At 41.1% G+C, this 15,915-nt stretch overlaps 1 protein-coding gene across 1 annotated transcript in view; it reads left to right on the top strand.

Moving 5' to 3' along the window:
- The first annotated feature begins 8,119 nt into the window (after positions 1–8,119).
- Positions 8,120–15,915, top strand: part of CPXM2 (carboxypeptidase X, M14 family member 2) — a 76,556-nt gene continuing 68,760 nt past the window's right edge. The window contains exon 1 of the mRNA XM_032695224.1: positions 8,120–8,840. Within this exon, the coding sequence (XP_032551115.1) occupies positions 8,309–8,840 (532 nt within the window). The 5' untranslated portion in view covers positions 8,120–8,308. The remainder of the gene's footprint in view (positions 8,841–15,915) is intronic.

Genomic DNA, 15,915 nt, shown 5'->3' with positions numbered 1-15,915 from the left:
TTTTCATTTTTCCTTATTTGCTGGCAAAGAGGCCTTTGGTAACATTCCCTGCAAATGATCTGGAGCCTCTTGTGAGTTTCTGTCTGAAGTGAATAAAATACAGATGATGAATGCATTTGAAAATAGATGTTTATATTCAGAAAACACATCCTATTTAATGTAGCTTCAAACCACCTGTGAAACGAGATGGGAAAGATAATTATGGTACAGTGTTGGCCTACATAAATATCAGGCCGACCTCAAGGCTCATGTCTGCAGACGTCTCATTCCCCAGGTTTCCAGCCTTGGAGGAGGTCTACTGATCTCATTCCAAAACCACTGCAAATCTTCTGAAGCCTTCCAGGAAATGGAGCCCCGAGCCTGTGGTCACTGAGAAATAGAGAGGGGAGATAAAGCAGAACACAGTCACGAGTGTGGAGGCAGGTCCTGGGAGCAATATTTGTACTGAAGCCTGGGAAAGTGACCCTGGAGGATCAGGGAGCCTCCTTGACTTTACAGGGTCTCATCATCTGGAGAAGCACCTTGACCCTTGCTCAGCTGGCCCTGGACTCAGCCTCTCCCCTGACACACTATGATCAAAGTCATGCAAGATTAAGAAGAGGAGGCCCATCCCGAGGCAAATGTGTGGGGACCACAGGAAGGACAGAAAGAGAAGGTCATAAGCAATAGCAGCATCCTTAAAAATGCCAGGAAAACTCTGAAATTCCTTCATGCCAGTTTTTTTATCAATCCGGTGGTGGCAATAAAAAAGAAATAAGAAACTCCCTTGTCTGGGTGCTGTTCAAAGGAGGCAGCAGCTCTTCTTCCTGTTAGTCACAAGTGATTTCCTTTCAAAAATATTATCACTACTGTCACTGTCATTATTTCTGAGATAAGCCACTTAAGTCCTGACAGAGTCCTCTGGAAACTGCTCCCTGCTCTGCTGACAAGCTTATCTGGCCTCAAGTGAAGCCAAAATGTTTTACTTGGACCATGTTTGCCATAACCAGTAGGAGGCAAACAAACCCATATCTGAGCTGCACTGTGGGGTGTATTTGGCTAAATTTCACTCTTTTCAAAAACAAATTCAGTAACCCAAGTGATAATGATACTCTTGAGGGTCTAACTCTGTTGGAGTCGATAATATGTCTGACAGTGTTGATCCCATTAATGAGTGGGATATACAACCACACCATGAGAAACACACTCTGTCTTAGAGATCTTTTAGTTTAAACACACAAAGGAGGTTAAAAAGGGGGATGCTGATGTCCCAAAGATCCCTTTCTACCTAAGCTATTCTATGATTTTTGGAAACTGAATACTTAAGATAGATTTTAAAATGCGAGGTAGTCTTTAGTATCCTGCTTTTTTTGGCAGAATTAGTGCCAAGTCCTATGTGGAAAAATATATTAGTGCCTTTCAAATAGTGGAACTTTATAATTTATGTTAGGCCACCTCTCAGTAAGCATCTGCATAGCCTTAAAACTTCACTGTGCCTTTAAATCCTATCACTTCACCTCAGATAGCTGTGTCCAACATGTTGGCACAAGGCCTTTTTTAATGGCTATAAGTCAAGTTCAAACAAGTTTATTACACAGGTGTGAAGTTATATTGGCATATCTGGTAGTGTAAGTCTGACATGAATCTCTGATGCTTTTTGTATGACAAGTGAAAACTCATTTCATTGCTTTCCTCTCCCTTTAATTCTTGCATTTTCACTGTTTTCATAAATGAATGCACTGTGAAAGGTACTTCCAGCATATTGACAAAAATATGTGATTATGAAGATAAACAAAATCAGATCTCCCCACCTTCAAACATTAGCTAAAAACTGCACTAAATTAAATTGAATCTGTTTGGATTTGGACTTATGCAGAGACATTGTTATCATATGAAAATATCACATTAAGTATTTATTCACCCCAACGAATCCCAACCACGAATACTGCTTGTATCTGAAAGGAGTAATTCCCTCCTGTTCTCCATTTAAAACACAATCCTTAAATATAGAAATTTTAGAGACTACTCTTTGATGACGTTGCCTTTGCCAGCTCTATCACATTTAACATGACAAGGATTACTTGGTACATTTATCTACAATCTTCTGTCACCAGTGGAGTTTCATTCATGACTTCTCAGGCTGTGAATATTGAAGAAATCCCAGGAAAAAAATGCCCTTTAAGTTGGTTTCAGACAAACCCCGAGCTGCATTTCCCTGCTGCTGCCTGGGATGTGTTAAACATGCTGCTCACACTCTGCATGGCACATGTACAGCAATTTTAGGCCAGGAAATACCAGACTGAAATGTGAGAGTCATTACTTTTTGAAATTCAAATGTTGGCAGGTAGGTGATGTCCATGGGAATTTGCTGGAAGTGGCTGTTTTCATACAAGAAAACCAAAAAAAGGCCGTTCCAGACACTCGTCACCCGCAGTCCTGGCTGAGTGCACAGCAGGGGCATTTCATTCCATTTTCTCCAACTGTTCCACATAACTGCTGTCCTCCAGTCATCCCTCTTGTCTTAATGCTGTCTCAGTTTTACAGTTAAAATAAAATGCACGTTAAGTTTGCCCATTTTTAAACGATGCAAAGAAATCTGAACCATTGACTAATGCAGACCTACAGTCCTTCCAATGCTGGTGAAGCACCAAAACTAAATAGTATTAAACAAAATAATATTACTTCTCTTTTTGTACCGCTAGTATTGCAGAATTTTTAATCACAAGGCAGCCTCTGAAGTCCCTTTCCTAGTGATAATCCTGCTGGCTGTGGTCCAGCAGTGGCTGCCAAATGCCAGGGCAATCTGTTGTCAACACAAAATCTACAGTCATTCTGGGGCATGAAGAAATGTAGTTCCCATCATAAAAAACCAAAACCAAAACCAAAACCAAAAAAAAACCCCAAAAAACAAACAAGCAAAAAAAACCAAACAAAAACCAAAACCCAACCTATTACATTCTTTGCAAAAATGTCAGAAATGCTTTTTGGCTTTTTTTATGTCACAAGTTAACTTTGTCTTTCTTGAAATGCTATTTCTTCTCATGTGTTCAGCACAGAAGGAAAAAGTAAAGAAAACTCTGGTAAGTATACATAGAGAAATGGACTGATGCAGATGGATCTGGCCTAAATATCCCCAAATAATAAGGATGCTGGGTGAAGTCTCTGCTTGACATCCAGAGCATTTCTTTCATGAGCTGAGCCATCACTTTGAGGTGCTCCAAACACAAAAATCCCACAATTCCCCTTCTGGCTAAGAAAAGGGCTCATACAGTGAAAGTGTTATCATAGCACAGGGAAGTATAGGAGAACAAGGAACTTTTGTTTCCATGGCAATCCGAGCTCCTTCTTCAGACAAAAGCACAAAGGCAATATGCTGAATGATTATCTGAAGGTCATGTTGTTCTTAGGAGAAAAGTTAGGGAGAATGCACTGGGCTAATTTCCCCAGTTGGGATGCACACTGCATTTCTAAGCAGTTAAAGTAAACAACTGAGGAAGGAAATAATTGCCTTCATTAATGTCATCAGTTTATTTTAAAAGTCTGTTTGCCCAAAGGAAACAGCAGCCTGTTCATGAGGATAATTCACATTTTGTATCATTATTGCATATGCTCAGAGACAAATATTAAGATTCCATGTATATCTGGCATTCCTCACCTGGTAAAATATACTCCCTTTAAATTCAATGTATCTTAAAACTGAGTAAAACATCTCCGTGTGAGAGTTTGTTTATGTTTCCATTTCTGTGGTAAGAACCACTCTTTCAACAAGTGCAAATGGGTTTTTAAATGCCAGGATACCCCAGGGATACATGGGAGGGTACACAGGTAAGCAGAACCTTGGCACCTGTCCCTGTTACATATGTAAGAAATGGGCATCAAAGAGACATATAAATGTTCAATTCCGTTTACTTTGTATTTCCCAGTGTCAGTTTTGGGTTTCCATTTCCTCTGAGCAGGTTTCACCTTGTTGACAGCAGGAGTAAAATGCTTTCTGTGGAAAAGAAAATGACTCTAAAAAGCGTAATTCTATTTTCTTGCTCTGTTCTGTGCTTCCTGATTTAGTACAGATCTTAAGTACAAAGGAACAGAAACTTCACTGGTCTTCAGAGAAAAGTTATTTTTAGAGTCATTTTGTTGCCAAAGCATATAGAAACCTTATGTGCTACCTCAGAAAGTTGCTGTGGAATGGCAAGGGAACAGAGATGCCTATTTCTTTGTCTTTGCTTTCCAACCACAAAGCTTTACTCTGATAAAAAAAAAGATGCACATATTTCAAAGAGAAGTTGCAGGAGTCACAAAGTTGCTTGAAGTTGAATTAAATGTAAATGTGTGATCCTTGTCTGTGTTGTATAAATACAAATTAAGGTCTTGAACAAGGACTGTGCTTAGACATACAACTCTAACTCTCTTAAGTGAAAATGCACTCCTGAATCTGAACTCAACAGAATCATTTAGTTGGAAAAGATCTCTAAGATCACTGAGCCCAAGCATTAACCCAGCACTGCCAAGCCCATCACTAAACCATGTCCCCAAGTGCCAGATCGACAGGTTTTTTAAATCCCTCCAAGGCTGGTGACACCACCACTGCCCTGGGCAGCCTGTTCCAATGCTTGACCACCCTTTCCATCAAGAAATTTCCTCTAATATCCAATCTAAATCTCTCCCAGGAGGGAGGTTGCAAGGGGCAAAGAAGAGCTGGGAGTGCCTCTTTTTTCTGGGGTGTTGTGAAATTGGCTCAAAATATGTGGCTTGAGAAATGTTACCCCAGCTGAGGGGTTAAACCATCATCTTTTAAATAAATCCTTCTTGGGAACAGAGGGAGAAAACGCTGCTTGTTTGCAGATTACAGCAAGTTGTGTTTCACTTCAGCAGGACAAAGATTTAAAGCAAAGTGTAGAATGACTTATACACTATCATGGCATCAGTTCAGGAGTGGAGGATGAGGCTGGTTCCAGTTGCTGTACAAAAATATGAGTTTGCTTTATCTCCTTCCACATCAACTGCAAGTTTTTACAAGCTGTTGTGATACTTCACAGGCAAAAGGAACAGCCCCCAGGCCCAAAACATCTGAGCCTTCAGTGAACTTAATACTCCTGTGCCACTCCAAAAAGAGAAAATACCTCCTTTCCTCTAAGTTGTATCCTTCTAGGATGCTGACAGATTAAAAAAAAAAAAAAAAAGTAAAAACATCTCACGGTCAAGTAAAAAAAATTCTTCTTAGAGGCAGACTTTACTGGCTGTATTCATGGACACCCCAAAACCAGAGGTGGGGCTGGAAGGGGCAGCAGTGCATCCATATGTGCATCCACATCCACAGAAAGTATTAAAATTCAAGTGAAATAAATATAGGGGACCTGGTGATTGACAGAGTTTTATACCCAGGAGTAGATATTGATAGGTGTGTTTGGATGAACAAATCTTCTTTAAGGCAAGTACAGAGAGACAAGGGGGAGTTATTTGCAGTGACTGCAGGAGGTGGAGGAGTGGGTGTGGCACTGCCTGATGTTCTGCAAAGTTCTTGCCTGTGGAAGTGGAGTCGTGCAGGAAAACCTGCCTGTCCTTGAGTGCCTTGCAGTGTCCTCCTGGTGGGCACATCCCCATGGCTCACAGAAAATGGCTCTCCAAGCCACATCTATGGGTTTTTTAAATTCCCCCGGGGAATGGGGACTCCACCACTGCTCTGGGCAGCTGTGCCCGTGCTGGAAAATCCTTTTGGTGAAGAAATGTTTCCTAATGTCCAACCTAAACTCCCCTGGCACAACTTGAGGCTGTTTCCTCTCATCCTGTCACTTGTTCCCTGGGAGAAGAGCCCGACCCCCATCAGGCTCCAGCCTCCTGCCAGGGAGTTGTAGACAGTGGTAAGATAGTGGTGTGTGATGTGGGTAACATTTGGGGGGGGTATTTTTGTCACTTAAATGTATCTTTTTTTATATGTATGACTTAAGTTCAGGTCTTCCCTTGGCAGGAGAAGATTTTTGCTGCTATACTCTACGCAGCTATAGTCATACATCTCTCTATATATACAGCTACTTTACATTCTCACCTAGTAAAGGGAGACATCATGTTATAGTATATAGGATTAATTTTAACTAAAGCCCACACAGTTGTCTCTTTGTAGAACAGGTATCATATAGAAGAGAAAACACATGATCTTTACATACACACCTTGTTGAAATGTACACATGTAAAACTGTGAAAGTCATATAATGTAAAATATCCCCAAATTTCAATCCTCAGGTCTTTAATTAATGTACACTTGACTTTATATTTTACAAAAATATCACTTGTTATGCTTGGAAATGTCTACAATTTTCTGTTTCTGTGTGTCCTTCTATGATCACTGCAATAATTAAATAGTGATTTCGCAGCTAAAGCTCCTTTAGTTACCAAAAAACCAAGTCCTTAATGATGTCATGGAAAAGTTTATTTATCTACTTCTTCTCTAGATGTGTGAACGTTCATATGATTTGCACAAGAGTGACTGTGCTGCAAATGGTAACAAAATTATACACATATTTTGTAGCTTGTGCTCTACCCTCAGAAGTCAGGACCAAGGGGAGAAAGGACTGGATACTTTGGAAAGGGAAAACAAAATAAGAGCAACTGTGAAATCACTAAAAGGGGATATTCAGCCTGTCCTTGAGCACGGGGAACAAGCAGCCTGCTTCTCACACACCACATCCAGTAGGACTCAGCTCCTATTTTATTCTAGTTTTAGAATATGAAAGTTCCTAAATTTAAAAAAAAAAAAACAAACAACCACATAATTTTGATTTAAATTTTAAAAAAGTAAAAATTAAGGATAAAAATAAAATTACATTTTTCTAAAAGGAAGGACAACAGTATAACCACTAAATTCCTTTTGGGTAGCAACCGAGAAAGCAAGGATGATAATTGTATACATGGGCAGGATCACCCACAGTCTGGAAACCAAATATACCAAAAGATACAGGTACTGAGATATAAAATGTTGTTCATTATGGTACTAAAATTATGAGAAACACACAAAAAATGTGAGCACAAAGGAAGAATAAAGACTGGGCAACAGATGCAATACTTTCTCCCAGCTGACTGGACCATGGCAAGAAATACAATATACATGATGAAAATATAAGCTGGTATTTTCAACACAGGAGTAGGAATTCATATTTCATGCAAGCCAACTGTTGCACATTTCCTTCAGCACTGAAGGTTATTTTAAAGGTATGAAAAAGACGAAAGATAAGATTTTACTCTCAGACAAATTGATTTCATTAACGACACTGGGTTGTGCGTGTGTAGCACAAAACATCCTGGGCTGTTGGGAAGATGTTTCAGAGAGAACAAATATCAGGACCATTCCATAAAGAATGAGAAAAAGGGCCAGTGATGAACAGTGTTCTTTCTGGTTTTCATTTGGACTGACTCCAGGGGTTTGCCATATACCCCAGGAGAAGTCTCTTATAACTTGGCACATGATACTTGTCAAGTTATATTAGTTATGGATAATTTACTGTAAGTTATTATGAAATAAGCTACTACAAACTATAAGCTTATATAAAACTATGTTATTTAAACTGTATTATTTAAACCACAAGTTGTTATAAAATAACACAGTTATACATAAACATATTTTTATATCTATATACTAATTTAAGTTATATATAAATTGTCATATAAATGTAAATATAATTTATATAATTTATAAATGAATTTATATATATAAATTATATATGCATATAAATTATATATATATATAAATTATATACATATAAATTATTGATGTCATGTAAATGTAAACTAATACAAACAGGGGACACCGAGATTGGTGCTGGAGAGCGATTCTTCTTTGCAAAAGCCAAAAGGAAAAAAAAACATACCACAAAAGGGAATACAGCACAACATATATGGGGTGAGGATTATTTGTCGGCAACCCACATCCCATATATCTTCCTGCTCGTCCAGGTGGCAGGGCCAGCAGGTGACCCCTGCCAGCCACAGGCTCCGTGTGCCCACCCCCTTCTGCACCGCATCTCCAGCGGCAGGGAAACCCTCTGGACACGGGCTGGGAGGAGCAGGCCGGCTGCCGACTTTACTTTTCTTCCAATAAACCCTCTCGTGGATCAGCCGCGCGTGGGAAGACTAAAGAAACTGTTTGGGGGTTAAGCGGGAACTGTCGCGTAACTCTGGGCTTGGGGGAGAGCAGCACCAACCACCCAAAAACTGCGGGGCAGGAGAGGAAAAGCAGCGAAGCTGACGGTGCTGGGGGTCCCACCTGGCAAACGCCGGCGGAGCGGAGCGTTTGTCTGTCTGTCCGTCCGTCCGTCTGGCTGAGGATCCCGGGGATCACATGAATCCCGTCCTGCCCCCTCCCTCCGCAGCCCCGTCCCGCTGCGCTCCTCGCAACTCCTGCAAACTCGCCCAAAGCAGAGGCACTTCCCACAGGCAGCCTCTGCCTCTCCTCGAGGGGCTCTGGCAGCTGCCAAAACTCTCCTTTCCCTCTTTCCAAATAAAGTTCCAGCACTCGCAGGGGAGATTCCTGCAAAAGCAAACGATGATTGCCCGCAGCAAGGAAGGCTCATGTTCTTCTCAACTCTGCCTCGCTCTCTGCACCTTTGGGCTGGCGCTGCTGGGGGATGTGTCCCGGGCTGTACCCATGGACGATCAGGATTATTACCTGCAGGAAATTACCAACAGGGATCATTATTATTCCTTTCCATATCCCGGGGAAGAGTTTTTTCCTTTCACGGAGCAACCTGGAGAGGAAGGACCTCACCGCGCTGCAGAGACAGAGGAGCACCCGCGGTTCAAACCCAGCAGGAAGGAGTTAAAACCGAAGAAGAACAGCAAAAAAGGAAAACCGATTCTTGAAACGCCACCAGGTAACTTTCCACCTCCTCCTCCAGAGTTTGGAGTCTGCTGAATCTCACGTTGCCTGTAACTTTTTGCATTAATGAATATCCAGCTAATGGCAGCCTCGGCAATAATAATAATAAACGTGGTTGTGGTGGTGATGATGGCAACACATTAATTTTTAATATCCCCCAGAATAGATCTGTAGAACTTTTACTACTTTTTAACCCTTTCCTTATCAACTAAAGAGATTATTTTGGAGTTGTAATATTTTTATGCTACTGTACTCTGGCTAGTATATGGACTTTTCCTTCTTAATTATTCTTAATTACATTTGACAACTGGCATATTGTGAAAGCTGCTGTTCTCTAAGCAAAAGAACGGAGATAGATTCCATAGTAAAAGATGATTACACATAGTGACACCTCTCTTTATCCCTTCTTTTTAATCTGAGAGGCTGCTGAATTAATTTTACTTATAAACCTGTGAATTTCACTCTGAAGCCCTCCAGAGGAAGATATGTAAACAGAGATCTTCCTGTAAAAGACTAAGCCTCAACAAGCTCAATTTAATTATTGACCTGCAAAATAAAGAAATTAAACAGCAACAAAAATGCCTTATAATCAAATTACCACCCTTAATTCCATTTTCTATTTTCTGCACTTGATTAGGTGAAAGTATGCAATTATTATAGTTTGTAGAAACTTGATCAGTTTTTACCACCCAGTTGTTCCCATCAAGACCTAATTGCACCACCCTGAAAGAAGAGTAATTTCTTTCTGTGTTCCCTTACTGGTTTGGGATACTTAGGAGTGAGTTTGGTCCATGAACTTTAAAGTTGTAAACTTTGGGGCCAAATCCCACCCCCCAACAGCTGAACTCCCCTTTACTTCGGATGGAAACTTACTGTTAACAACTGGAGCATATGGCACAAATTTTGTGATTTAGAGCCACTAGTACAGCAAAACAGAGGATCAAGGGTTGTAGAGTGGCCTTAACTCTGCTCACTTACATCTCGCATGTAGTAAACAAAATATTTTATATTTAATGTTAGCACCAACAGAAATTCATTAGCATTTGACTAGCAAAGATATGGGCTTTTAAACTAATAAATAGTGATAAGAAAATATAATTTCTAAAATCTGGAGAACCGTTTGAGGGGCAGGCAGAGCAGCTTGTCAGTGTAAGTCAAGGCAGAGTCAAGGAGGACAGCAGAAATATCTTGTCTGGGGGAGGAGAGGCACAAGGCATCCATGGCCCTCTCTCCCTCAGGGCCAGTAGCCAGGCAGCAGTTTCCCAAGTGGATGATACTGCTTGGACCATCTCAAAAATTGGCTTATTAAGTGTGTTACATCAGTGCAGTCATTTTAGTCTGCATTGGGTCATCTGAGATTGTTTTAATGTGATTTTTTTGTTTGGTTGGTTGGTTTTTTGGGTTTTGGGGTTTTTTTTAGATTAAGAAGAAAAAAAAAAAAGATTCTGCTTTCTACCTCCACAGACTGGATCAGGAGGGCAGGGAAGATAGGGGACAGGACAAGGGGGAATGGCTTCCCACTGCCAGAGGGCAGGGTTAGATGGGATATTGGGAAGGAATTCTTCCCTGTGAGGGTGGGGAGGCCCTGGCACAGGTTGCCCAGAGAAGCTGTGGTTGCTCCATCCCTGGAAGTGTCCAAGGCCAGGTTGGACAGGGCTTGCAGCAACCTGGGCTAGTGGAAGGTGTCCCTGCCCGTGGCAGGGGGTGGAATGAGATAGTCTTTAAGATCCTTTCCAATGCAAACCATTCCATGATTTCATGACCATGGGAAACACGGGGAATTTAAAGCTACCCAGTTAGGTAGCAGGGTTTTTCTTCCTTAGCTTTGTGAAGTCAATACATATCTCCATCCTCTAGTGGGATGTTCTGCATTTCAGCTCTGCTTTCACCTTCCCTGTTGGCTCTTTCTCAGTTTTCCCAGCACCATGGCTTCACACTTACTCCACCAAACATGACAGCGATGAGAATATCACCCAATCCACGAGGGCAAAGTTAATTTATCTTTACAGACAGGCATCTTCCTCATTCCTCATGTGCTGCACTGAGCACCTTACAGAGAAGGTAGCAGACATCCCTGTGGAATGCTCATCCTGTCCTAACCTGGTTTGGTTTTTGTGTTGCAGTAACAGCATTATGAAATTCAAACTATCTCCCACTAGGAGCTGAGCCTCTAGGGGAGCAGAGTGAAGTCTTGCAGACAGTCTTCATTTGGTCATTTTCTAAGAATGTTAGATTTTGCAAATGGAATCACATTCATTTTTCTGTATAGGAAATTAAGGAATCAGAAAAGTTTTAAAAAAAGAGACTTTCTCCTTCCCCAAAAAAAGGCTACATTGTGGGCCAACCGACTGACACGGGCAGGATTCATCTTCTGTTTTGCTGGTTTTCACTTCCCACCTTACCTCATTCATTTCATACCTGCATTCAGTCAGGTGAGGTCCTTCCTCAGCCTCCTTCTCTCCCTCTGCAAGACCAAACACAAGGTCAAGGGGATGAGGGTAGAGGCTCCTGATGCACCACCAGAAGCAGCTGGAAATGTCTAGTCCGTCTTCCCACAGCAGGCTTGTGCCCTTTGGGCACAGCTGAGCTTCCAAGCTTTCACCAGCCGTGTGAAATAAGAGGTTTTAAAGCCTGTGAGCTTTAAAAAAAAATAGCCAGAGGTACGAAAAAACAACTGATCCCCCTCCATCAAACTCCTGCTCCTTGATCCAGCTCCTGGGCAGTTGACATCAACTCAACAAGCTGACTGTTAGACTTGTTTAAATATGGGAAAATTCTTAGGATTTCCTTGGGAGCAGCTGAACTATTTGAACTGCAATAGGCATAATAAGCCCTAAGGCAAACACCCAGTGAGGGAAACGGTCACCAATTGTTAAAGATGTAAGTGAAAACAGCAGGTTTTTAGCAGGAAATTGCATTTGTCAGGCAATTTGAGCTGCAGTGTTAAAAATTCTGGCTATAATATCTGAAATTTCTCCTTTCTTCTCACTCAAAAGCAAGCAAGGGTCAGGTCCTGCCAGGGCAGTGACTCTTATGCTTATTACCATGTCACCGTGTCACCAGGGATTGGTCTGAAATGAAGATCTGAAAATCTGGCCCTTCACAGAGATGTCTAAATGTGAATTCATACCTGTATTTTCTCAAATTTTGATGTTAAGAGGCCAGTAAGAAAGAATAATAGCAGTTGTCAAGCAGACATCCACGAATAATAAGTATAAATCCAGTTGGGTAAGGATGTGTATTGTGTATATATGTTTGTAACTATGTGCTTATGCATCTTTCCAGAAGTGGAATTAATTTATTGGACATGCAGTAAATATAAAAATTTGGGGGTTGTGGGGCTCACTGGCAGCCAGGGCATGCGGGATTAATTAATTGTAGCAAACAATAGTCTGGCTGGGAGCTGGGATGAAGAAAGAGGGGGAATGGGGATGTGTGATCTGCCCTTTGGCTGAGCAGCTGGTGCTGATCAGCCCCAGCTTTGAACCAAAGTGGAAATCAAATGGAACAGTCTGAAGGACACAGCACAAAACAGATGACATGGACTCAACTTATTTAAGCTAATTACTGAAGGTGGTGAGAATATAGATATTTGTAATCTGTGAAATATTAATGGAGAAAGAAATCCTGTTGAGGCCAGCAGGGTTCCAATGGGATGTAATTTAAAAAAAAAAAATATAAGAATCAATATTTGCAGATACTGGATTCAGATAACAGTTAGAAATATCAACCTGCCTCCTTACCCTTTAAATGACTCATAAATTAAGTGGTACTAGGTCATCCTTGGAAGGTAAACAGTTGGATTGACAGTTTTTTGTATATATATGTATTTCCATTTTCCAATTCCATTCTTGTTTGTACAGGCCTCTATCCAAAGCCCATTCAAATCAGTGGGAAGAGCTTTGTTAACATCAGTGTTTTTCTTTTATGAGGCCTTTAATAGAGTTTAATACTTGGCATCTCAGCTACCATCTGTGGGGCAGATGCCTTGAGAGTTTGGGGGTCCGAGTACAGCCCAAAATTCATCACTGAGAGGTTTATGGGGTGAGGTCCCAGCGAACACTCCTCAGTGCTGCACATTGCTCTGGGCCATGACTCAGCAGTTCCCACTGTCAATCCTATTGCTCTCAAATCTGCCACAAATAAATCCATAATTATTTCGATTTGATTTACAAGACCTGCAGTTCTTGTTCTGGCCATATTTCAACTCTGATTGCATTCAGAAAAATAAAGGAGTGATGTCTATTTATATGGCAGTGCTCAGAATGGGCTTTAGTGCACATTTGTTTTGTATTTCACCAGTGTTTCCCATTGTTTGATCTCTGCACAATCCAACGTGTATCTGTGTTTAGTGATCGTGATTTCCTTTGTCTTGTCTCATTTAATGCTTTCCCCAGGCTTGATGAAACTCTTCAGATGCATTGCTGTTTACTTGCCCCAGATTTGTTTATTTCTGTGTGATTTGCCACCTGTTTAGCAATGTAATTCTGCAGGGTTTTCGTTTTCTTTTTTGTTCATGTGGTGCATAAGAACCCCTTGGATGGGTCAGGACCTCACTGGGACATGTGTGTGAGGAGGAGTCACCAAGGGAGGCAAAGAGAGGATAAAATGACCAAGGCAAGCAATCTTGAAAATTATCTTGGAGGACGAATTTGGATGTATAACAATAGACTGATAGTACATTAATTGAGGTGTTTATAAAGATATGAGATCATGCAATCTGGGAGAAATTAATAAGTGAATGAGGGAGAAAAGCTGAATCATAGAGATGTTATTCGGGAAAAAATGGAGATATTTTAGTGCAAAATGGTGGCAAAGATCTGAAGAGCGTGTGAAGCTAAAAACTGACAAGTTTATGGTGTTACTGACATTTCAATCCTGAATTTTTTCACTGGAAAGAAGATTTGAGAGAGTGATATGTAAGGCATTAAACTGACAGCTGAAAGCACTTAAGAAGTCACCAAGATACACCAGGTTTCCAGCTAGATCAGAAGGAAACAGAAGGGTAAGGTAGCCTGTGAACCACCATTGCTCAGCAAAATTGGAAAAGGTGGAAAGGCAGAACACTGGAAACAGGTTGGAGGTGTGGGTCAAGAGTTAGGAGGAAGTCTAGGAGCAAAGAGAGTCATCCAAGTCAAATTTTTCCAAAGATGTTTGAAGTCCAGTGTGTTGAACTTCGCTGGCACATGGAATGTCTCAGAGCCCTGGCTGTGAGGGAGGCATTGGGAACACTGGCAAGGTACCTTGGAGTGGAAGGGAAGGGCTGAAAGCCAGACAGGGCAGGGGACTGGTGTGGGTTTGGGTGGGAGCAGAGCCAGTGGTGGCTCAGGAGCACGACAGGGAGCGTAGAGGAAAGGTGTGAATAGAAATGGGGTGGGAGCTGGAAATGTAAAACAGATTCAGTGGGAGCAGGAAACAGGCTTTTGAGTTAGGGAACTGCATCAGAGGGTAAAAGGAGGGTTGGGAGATGGCTGTGTGCATAGGCTGGTGCTTAAGTGAAGGTTATTCAGTGATAAATGACTTGTACAGGAACTAAGAAGAAGGAAGTACAGAATTTCTCATATGGTGTGTAATCACCAGCTGCTGTTTTCTGGTCCGTTGGTATCTTCTCTCTTAAACCTTGTAACTTCCCTCTCTGAAAAGCCTAGAGAAAGTGGAGCACGACCTAGAATGTGTATTTTAATTTTAAAGCTTTTGCTTGAACTTCTTATAACAGGAACTTTTAAGAATGAACTTATTGGCCTTAGGTGCCTATCCCATGAATTTTAATATGACCTCTATCAGATCATAATTGCCAGATGTGACAAACAGAGATGAAAACATGTGGCTTTTAATGAGCTTTCTTTCATCTACCAGCTTCTATTTTCTCCTCAGCACTTATACAAATAAGGAGAATAATTAAATGTAACACAGCCATTCAATTTAAGAGCCCATCCTTTAAAGAATGTCACAACAAAAGAGGACAAAGGATGACTAAGAATGAATAATGAGCAATGCCCTCAAAATTGGCCAAACCTTTTTGATTAGTATCTTTCCTTACCCATGGCTTCAATGAATAATGTAACATGAGGAAAGAAAAATCAGAATAAACACATTTGATTATGCTAGAGAAAACCATTTTCCATTAGAATTCTCCTAGCCGCCTTCTCTGAATTCAAACTAATTTTTAGGGTGAGAAAAACACCTCTTTAAAAACACCTCTTTAAAAAAGGGATGGTTTCACTGAATAGATTTTAATAGTATGAACCTGAGCCTAGGCTTGTTCCTGAAATGCCAGCATATTACGAGACACTCATTAGCTGAATTCAGTCTTGGTTTTTAATGTTATTCTCTGTTCAGTGAGCTGGCTAGGCAGGTCAATCCAATGGTTCACAACCAAATTTTGCTTATTTCTTTTGGTTTTGGACTGAAGGCTTCTGTCAGCTCTGTGAACTCAGAATCTGTCAAAAAGATGGAATAATGGAAGTAGAAGCTGTGGTGCAGAAGTAGTAATTTCTTGAATTTTCAACGTCTGAGCCTTTTCTTCCTCGGGTTTTTAAGTGTTGCCCATTTCACTGTCTGTGTAAAGAGCAGACTACCAAAAGACTGGTCATCTGAGTACAGAGCTGGGATTTGAGTGTTGTATTCACACATAGTTGTTGCTTATGCTTGTTGTTATGCAAAAGATGCACTAGATCTGGACTTCTTGTCAGGCCTCTGGTGAGGTTTTGTCTTGTGGTAATGCTTGTTTATGGAAATATAAATATGTGCCTTTAACACCAGTTTTTTGGGTACTCGAGGAAAATGGGAACAAGCAAAGCTCTGATATAGTCAAAATGTTTGCCTTTTAAAATGCACTTTTAAATTTAGTGCATGGACAGTGGAACAAGGGTGTTCAGAGGACCCTGACCAGCCCAAAGATGGGTCTCTAATGCTGCTTTGGCTGGTGATTTTCCTGATGAGGACTTCTTTTCATAAACCACACGCGATGCTGGTCACTGAGAACATGTATCTCCTTTAGGGGCAAGCCTTGCTCCTCTGGAAGCCTTTCTCTATCTCTGTCAGCTCAAAAGGTGTTTCGTGGGGTTTTT

This window comes from Chiroxiphia lanceolata, chromosome 8 (assembly GCF_009829145.1).
Source record: "Chiroxiphia lanceolata isolate bChiLan1 chromosome 8, bChiLan1.pri, whole genome shotgun sequence".
Taxonomy (NCBI): Eukaryota; Metazoa; Chordata; class Aves; order Passeriformes; family Pipridae; genus Chiroxiphia; species Chiroxiphia lanceolata.
Note: the sequence above shows the minus strand (reverse complement) of the source record. Positions and strands in the feature narration are given on the sequence as shown.